The 9,092-nt window shown below is 41.2% G+C and overlaps 1 protein-coding gene across 3 annotated transcripts in view; it reads right to left on the reverse strand.

Moving 5' to 3' along the window:
* LOC118369591 (noelin-3-like) overlaps positions 1-5,946 on the reverse strand; it is a 44,213-nt gene extending 38,267 nt beyond the window's left edge. Inside the window, exons 1-2 of one of the 3 annotated variants that reach the window (XM_052499357.1) lie at positions 5,715-5,942; positions 5,404-5,571 (exon numbers count right to left, since the gene is read on the reverse strand). In XM_052499357.1, the coding sequence (XP_052355317.1) occupies positions 5,404-5,472 (69 nt within the window). In that variant the 5' untranslated portion in view covers positions 5,473-5,571; positions 5,715-5,942. Of the gene's footprint in view, positions 1-5,403 lie in introns of all 3 variants that reach the window. The other 2 variants (XM_052499364.1, XM_052499353.1) reach the window with 2 other exon arrangements.
* Between the last annotated feature and the right edge of the window lie 3,146 nt (positions 5,947-9,092).

Raw genomic sequence — 9,092 nt, forward strand, 5'->3', positions numbered from 1 at the left:
ATGTGAAGCGCCCGTGAGATAGTCAGAAACCTTTTACAAGACATGACAGTCATGGGGAAAGGCAGTTGATTGAGAGCTGACATTTTCCAGTAGTCCCTTAGAGTTTTCAACTTCACCAGCCCCATGTAAATGACCAGTGAAAAGTAGCAGAAAAGGTCTGACATGGAAATGGTCTTCCATGCCTCTTTCTTTCCTGCCTGCTTCTTAGCCCCGTACTTATTGGTGTTCGCCACCAGGGAATCAACAATTGACGAGGTGAAAAACAGTTGAAAAAGTTGAAGGGGGCTGTGCTTTGCAGTCATGTCTAGTTGAGGTCCTGGCTGCCTTTTGGGTCTAAAAACAGGTGGATTTGGTTCCACATCATCTTCTAACACAGAGTGCCAACGACCCTCTGGCCCTCTGTCTCCTCTCTTCCCCACCTCCTCTTCTCTGTCACTGACTTCACATCCCTAGATGGCCGGGTAGGTGTGGAACCGGAGACAGCGGGGGTCCGGCTGGATGAACCAGATTCAGAGGGAGATGGACACCTAGACATTGGCGGCTCATAATCAGAATCACTGCCACTGTGAAAGATTTTTTAAAAATCAGTAACACTACTTTCACATATGAGCCCTGTATCAACACGTAAAATAAACAGATATATAGAGTACAGGAAACATAATCACTATGGTGAAGTGAGGATCCATTCCATGTTTATGTAAAATTTATTTTAAAAATATATCACACACACAGTATTGCCAATGTGTGCGTTACACATTCCATTACAGATTATATTTTTATTTAATGCAAAAAAAATGAATAATATTTCATATTAATTTCAAACAATGACATTAGCATTAGAACTTACCAATCCTTGCCGTGCAGAAACATTACTTCCGCCTGGGAGTCAAAACTAGTAAAACTAGCTTCGCTGAAAGATTCATCCTGAAGACACTCTGTCTCGCTGTCTCGATCCATTTCCTCTATAATTTGGGTTAAATCTGTATACCTAGACTTTGTTTTAGCTTTTCTTGATTTATTCGCCATAATTTAAATATATAAACTTGTTGAAAATGCTGTTGAATATGTACTGCTATGCGTAACACTCGTGGCCCCGTCAGGTAGGATTTGCAATGGTGAATGAACCTCTTTTACGCCAGAGTTCACGACAAAGGATGGTCTTCGAACGTATAACCATTACATATTGCCATTTACTTCAGCTCATTGGCTATCTTCCAAGCTAGATTTCAAGATGATCAGTGGTCATTGGGCCAAAATACAGTCAATCAACAATAGACCGGTCCTACCATTGGTGCGCAATGAGGTCATTGATTCGTGTCTTGAAATCGGTTTGTTTCGGGGAAAATAACCATCATGTATGGTTGTGTTAGTAACAACCAGAGGATTGAAATGAAACCAACCATGACTGGATAAACGTTTGTTTAGTGTGTGTAATTACCACGAACGCTTCGTCCAAAGTTGAATGTGACGGAAATTACGACGCAACCGGTTTACAAATGTTTCGTGTTCGGCTATAAAAATGTATTTTATCAAACAAAACGAACATTCACTGTGTAGTTAGGACACTTGGCATTGCCACCAGAGGAAGATCTTCAATGGTAAGCCATTTATTTTATTGTTATTTCTGACTTTCTTGACGCTAAATGCTTGGTTGGAAAATGCTAGTAATATGTGTGTGTGTGTGTGTGGGGCGCCGTCCTCAGAAAATCGCATGGTTTGCTTTTTGAAATCTGACACATTAGTAAGACATTCATCTTTTAAATGATGTAAGATACATGCATTTACAAGAATGTTTAATACAACGAATGGTGTATTTAACATGTTAGCTCTCTGCAGATTCACCGGATGTTAGCCTTGTGGGACGTGAGCATCTCCCCTACCCTAGAGAGGTTAACCCTCTGTTTCCCCCGTGTCCTTGTGCTGAATTGTTTGTTTGTAAGTGCTTGTACGTTATGTTACCGGTGCGCATCGGGGTTTGTACCCATGTAGGTTATTTTTGTATTGCCGTGGGTTTTGTAATTAAACTGCTCTGGCTATTACCTATCTCTGCTCTCCTGCATCTGGCTTCAAATCAAATCAAATTTTATTTGTCACATACACATGGTTAGCAGATGTTAATGCGAGTGTAGCGAAATGCTTGTGCTTCTAGTTCCGACAATGCAGTGATAACCAACAAGTAATCTAACTAACAATTCCAAAAACTACTGTCTTATACACAGTGTAAGGGGATAAAGAATATGTACATAAGGATATATGAATGAGTGATGGTACAGAGCAGCATACAGTAGATGGTATTGAGTACAGTATATACATATGAGATGAGTATGTAGACAAAGTAAACAAAGTGGCATAGTTAAAGTGGCTAGTGATACATGTATTACATAAGGATGCAGTCGATGATGTAGAGTACAGTATATACATATGCATATGAGATGAATAATGTAGGGTAAGTAACATTAGGTTATTTTTGTATTGCCGTGGGTTTTGTAATTAAACTGCTCTGGCTATTACCTATCTCTGCTCTCCTGCATCTGGCTTCACTGCCACCTGTTCCGCAACCCTTACAATGTATGACTGTGTTATTATTCAATGTGTTTCTATGAGCTATCGTAGTGAAGGCCAAATGCAATATTACATATATAATATTAATATTAATATTGACCCTAAAGGGGTCCTAAAATTCTAAATCAAATAGCTAAATGATCCACGGTATGACCATCTTTAAACAACTCCATATGTTAGCCCCCCCCAGACTTTTAGGGATGAAAATAGTCACAAGTTTAGTATCTGGTCCCATATTCCTAAAAAGCAATTACATCAAGCTGTTGACTCTACAGACTTATTGTAAGCATTTGCTGTTTGTTTTGGTGAAGTTTCCAATCATTTTGTGCCCAATAGAAATGAATGGTAAATGATGTATTGTTTTACTTTTATTGTAAATAAGAATATATTATGCTTCTAAACACTTCTACATTCATGTGAACGCCACCGTGATTACGGATAGTCCTGAATTAATGGTGAGTGAGAAAGTTACAGATGCACGAATATCATCTCCCCAATATATATTTTTTTTGTGCGCCTAACTTTCTCACTCATCATTGTTCTCGATTCATTCAGGACTATCCGTAACCATGGTAGCATCCACATTCATCTAAACGTGTTTAGAAACATATTCTATTGTGATTTACAATAAAAGTGACTCTGAAATGACACTGTACATGATTGATTTACTATTCATTTCTATTGGTAACACAATAATCTGAAACGCAACCAAAACAAACAGCAAATGCATCCAACAAGTGTGTAGAGCCGCAAGCTTGATGTAATCATTGTGTACTAGGACTATGGGACCAAATACTGCGCTTTTGACTACTTTAATATACATGAGTGAATTCATTCCAACTTTTGTTCCCCTAAAATGGGGAGTATGTACAAAACGTGCTGTAATTTCTAAAAGTTTCACTCTATGGATGAAAATACCCTCAAATTAAAGCTGACAGTCGGCACTTTAACCTCATAGTCATTGTATCATTTCAAATCCAAAGTTCTGGAGTACAGAGCCAAAAACAACAACAACACTTGTCACTGTCCCAATACTTTTGGAGCTCACTGTATGTAGGCTTTATTTATCATTCTCTGTGGGTGTTGTCTTCAGGGATCTATTCACACAGCTGACTGTGGCGATCATCAAATTACACTGGGTTGTTTAAAGATGCTCGAGGTTTGATTGACAATGGTCTGACTGTCACAATATGGTGATCAAATTACCAAAGTACTGTAAATTGATCAAGGTACTGTAAATTGACCAAAGTACTGTAAATTGATCAAGGTACTGTAAATTGATCAAGGTACTGTAAATTGACCAAGGTACTGTAAATTGACCAAGATACTGTAAATTGACCAAGGTACTGTAAATTGATCAAGGTACTGTAAATTGACCAAGGTACTGTAAATTGACCAAGGTACTGTAAATTGACCAAGGTACTGTAAATTGACCAAAGTACTGTACATTGATCAAAGTACTGTAAATTGATCAAAGTACTGTAAATTGATCAAGGTACTGTAAATTGATCAAAGTACTGTAAATTGACCAAGGTACTGTAAATTGACCAAAGTACTGAAAATTGACCAAGGCACTGTAAATTGACCAAAGTACTGTAAATTGACCAAAGTACTGTAAATTGATCAAAGTCCTGTAAATTGATCAAGGTACTGTAAATTGACCAAAGTACTGAAAATTGACCAAATTACTCTAAATTGTGACCGTTTTTAAAATGAATATCTAGGCCCATATCTGGTCGTATATTTCCGATAAAGGTTTGATTGAGTAAAACTTACACAGTAGCCTAATTAACCAATAAAACAGTTAACTTGTATAAGGTTATCGATATTACAAGCTAGGTAATGGGAATGGGAACAGTACATACATATATGTTTGGAGTAATACATAGATGCGTCTCAGTTTAAAATGAAAGTGGCCCTCTAGAACATATTGATATCAGAATAGCAATTGGCTGAGATCGGGAATCGACATGAAACCGAACTCAAGAAGCAGGAGACTGACTGCACGCCGCCTGCGCCCGGTGTCGTTGATTGAATGGTTTCAGCGTTTCACACCACTCCGCCCAGTCGTCCTCAATCAGACAGCACCAAGTTGAGTTTCTTGTTCGCTCATAGTTTCAACAGAGACGATCCGTGAAGGGGATAAAACCATCTGTCACTAGTTCACCTAAATTCCAAGTCTTGAATACTTCCCCGACGAGGTTTATATGCAACAGAAAATATGAACACAGCTTCCATAGACTCCGCTTGTCAGTGCCAGTATTCGTTCACTGACAAAATCCTCTGGGAACGGGATGATACACTAGGAGAGCCGGTTGAGGAATTTAAGAAAAGCTTAAAACAGAAGTTGTGGTCTTTGACTGCGTTAAAGATGTAGCCTACATAATGAAAATATCAATCAATTCGTGAGATTCATGTGGGATCCTGCAATAAGCATTTTCATCACTTTAAAGTTTGCTGTCTCCAGTGCTTAACATCCGAACGGGATCCACTGCTCGATTCTGCTGCTGAGTCTACTGTTCTCTCCGAATATTCAGGAGAATCAAATGCGAGTTATTACAATATACTCAGTCACTCTAAAAACAATTTTCTTGCCTCACTAATATTGTGAATTGTTCATATTTTTTTGAATATTTTCAGAAACAGTTATTGCAGGCAACGCCAAACGAAAACGAATATCATAACATGCAATGTGTGTAGGCTAATTGAGGAGACCCATTCCATTTGAGGCTATGTGAATAAAGGTGAATTTAGGCACAAAATCGCAGATCCTGAAGCAAAGACACGGAAACATGCAGAGATCTCGCGTTGAATTGTAAGAAATTAGGAGGGGAAACTCACCATTGACGGATATAATCCGAAGACCGTGATTGAAAGCACCGGATACAGGACACTCAACAGAACACGCATTCTGTCTGTCTTGAGGCAGTTACACTTTTCTCGCTTATTGCGGGACTGCGTCAGCGTCGCTGCCGGTGTAGGCTGTGCCCGCCACTGTTCCGAGCGCTCCTACAGAAGAAAACGGATAGATCCACGATCATTCCCACCCACAGCTCCGTGGACTCTGGCTTGAAGCCAATACAGAAAGTGATGCTCGGTCTCATTAAAACTGACACCATAGATAAAAGTTTCTGCCAGGGGACGAGACAGACCTACGAGACTGCATGGGAGTCACACAACAGATGTGGTTTCATGTGGTGTGTGTCCTGGGTGTTGGGGAGAAATGTTTGTTGATGTAGATCCGTTCCAAGACCTGCCACTCCTCACGCAGTGCCGAGAGAACAGGCGAGAGAACAGGCAACAGAACAGACAACAGTTACAACGCACACCTCCCACTGTGAAAGGGGAGGATTTAAGAGCTTTTAATTACCCGATCAAGACACCACTTGTACACATTTACATTTATTCATAAAATGCGCTTTAATTGTTAACCAATAAAGGTGCATGACAAACTGTACTGGATGTACATTAATACACCATATTGAAACGCATGACATATGAAATAGTCATTTCTTAGCATTACAATTTTTACAATGTGAAATTTGCTGCATTGCTGCCAGAAGTGGGATTGACAGTAGAATGCCAGAAATGATAATGTGATGACTTCTTGGTGCCTACCCGTACCAGGGTTAAACCTCATCTACAGTACCATAGACCTCATCTACAGTACCATAGACCTCCTCTACAGTACCATAGACCTCATCTACAGTACCATAGACCTCATCTACAGTACCATAGACCTCATCTACAGTACCATAGACCTCATCTACAGTACCATAGACCTCATCTTCAGTACCATAGACCTCATCTACAGTACCATAGACCTCATCTACAGTAACATAGACCTCATCTACAGTACCATAGACCTCATCTACAGTACCATAGACCTCATCTACAGTACCATAGACCTCATCTTCAGTACCATAGACCTCATCTTCAGTACCATAGACCTCATCTTCAGTACAATAGACCTCATCTTCAGTACCATAGACCTCATCTTCAGTACCATAGACCTCATCTTCAGTACAATAGACCTCATCTACAGTACCATAGACCTCATCTACAGTACCATAGACCTCATCTACAGTACCATAGACCTCCTCTACAGTACCATAGACCTCATCTACAGTACCATAGACCTCATCTTCAGTACCATAGACCTCATCTACAGTACCATAGACCTCATCTTCAGTACCATAGACCTCATCTTCAGTACCATAGACCTCATCTACAGTACCATAGACCTCATCTACAGTACCATAGACCTCATCTTCAGTACCATAGACCTCATCTTCAGTACCATAGACCTCATCTTCAGTACCATAGACCTCATCTACAGTACTATAGACCTCATCTACAGTACCATAGACCTCATCTACAATAACAGGATTAGACCTCATCTACAGTACCATAGACCTCATCTACAGTACCATAGACCTCATCTTCAGTACCATAGACCTCATCTACAGTACCATAGACCTCATCTACAGTACCATAGACCTCATCTACAGTACCATAGACCTCATCTACAATAACAGGATTAGACCTAATCTACAGTACCATAGACCTCATCTACAGTACCATAGACCTCATCTACAATAACAGGATTAGACCTCATCTACAATAACAGGATTTGACCTCATCTCACAGTTTAGGGTTACCAGACTGAGTGTTGTATAGGGTTACCAGACTGAGTGTTGTATAGGGTTACCAGACTGAGTGTTGTATAGGGTTAGGGTTACCAGACTGAGTGTTGTATAGGGTTACCAGACTGAGTGTTGTATAGGGTTACCAGACTGAGTGTTGTATAGGGTTACCAGACTGAGTGTTGTATAGGGTTACCAGACTGAGTGTTGTATAGGGTTACCAGACTGAGTGTTGTATAGGGTTAGGGTTACCAGACTGAGTGTTGTATAGGGTTAGGGTTACCAGACTGAGTGTTGTATAGGGTTACCAGACTGAGTGTTGTATAGGGTTACCAGACTGAGTGTTGTATAGGGTTAGGGTTACCAGACTGAGTGTTGTATAGGGTTACCAGACTGAGTGTTGTATAGGGTTACCAGATTGAGTGTTGTATAGGGTTACCAGACTGAGTGTTGTATAGGGTTACCAGACTGAGTGTTGTATAGGGTTAGGGTTACCAGACTGAGCGTTGTATAGGGTTACCAGACTGAGTGTTGTATAGGGTTACCAGACTGAGTGTTGTATAGGGTTACCAGACTGAGTGTTGTATAGGGTTACCAGACTGAATGTTGTATAGGGTTAACAGACTGAGTGTTGTAGAGGGTTGATCAGATGGATATGACAAAGAGAGATCCATTTTCCCCTTCTTATCACCTTTCTCTCTCTATCTCTCCCCTTTTTCTCTTGATTCTCTTTCATCCTCTCTTTCTCTTGATCTCTCCCTTCTCGAAATGTCCACATTTATTCTGGACACCTCACTGTGTCCGTTTCTCTGCTTCTGTCCTCTTCTCACACAATCTGAAAGACAGCACCTTGGTTGAATCCCAACTGGGTTTTTCTATCATGTCTTCTCCACAGTTGAACACACATCAGAGTGAGTCATGTTCAACCAACTCCTTTTTACACATAATAATAATAATGTGAATGACCACCATCTCCTCTATACTATGTTTCTTGTAGGATGACAATGTTTGTATTTCCAATTTATTTGATAAAGTCTGGGTTCCTCAGACCTTGTACATTCCAGGATGAGATAGTAAAAGCTTTGTGTTCCGTAGTGTCTAGTGTTGTTTTTGTGTGGTTTAGGCCCGGACCATCACAGGAGGTGTCAGCAGAGCATCTGATTACATTCCTCTTAGGTCTCAGGATGGGGCTTGGCTGGGTGTATTAGTGGGGGTTGGGCCTGTTGCTCTGCTCACGGCCTGGGCTTATGTGTGGTTGTCATGTTGAGGTCCTTGCTGCAGGGACGATGACGACGACGACGGGGGGGGCGGGGGCAGAAAGGGCATAGGATATGGGTGTGCCTTGTGTTTGTTTGGGAAGTGGTCGACTGGTTTGGGGCTAGGGGGGTGGCTGGTGGTGCTGTTTTATGGGTGTAGGTCCTCTTGGTGCAGGGGGGTGGTCCCGCAGTTCTGGGAGGGTGTCTAGCCTGTCGGTGCGGGGTGTCAGTTTCTCTGTTGCTCCTGTGTGAGGTGCTGGGGCTACGTTTCAGAGTGATGTCCTTCAAGGTCCTGGCAAAGTGGGGACTGCTGCCTTGTTGAGGTGGGCCTGGTCACAAAGCCTGTTCAAGTCCAGGGTAGAGTATGTGGCCAGGTAATAAATAGCTATATCTATATAGCTATTTATTATTTTTCTGTGTAATTTTTACACCTTTTCTCCCTAATTTTGTGATATCCAATTGGTATTTACAGTCTTGTCTCATCGCAGCAACTCCCGTACGGACTCGGGAGAGGCGAAGGTCGAGAGCCATGCTTCCTCCGAAACACAACCCTGCCAAGCCACACTGCTTCTTGACACACTGCTCACTTAACCCGGAAGCCAGCCGCACCAATCTGTCGGAGGAAACA

This window comes from Oncorhynchus keta, chromosome 4 (genome assembly GCF_023373465.1).
Source record: "Oncorhynchus keta strain PuntledgeMale-10-30-2019 chromosome 4, Oket_V2, whole genome shotgun sequence".
NCBI classification, from domain to species: Eukaryota; Metazoa; Chordata; class Actinopteri; order Salmoniformes; family Salmonidae; genus Oncorhynchus; species Oncorhynchus keta.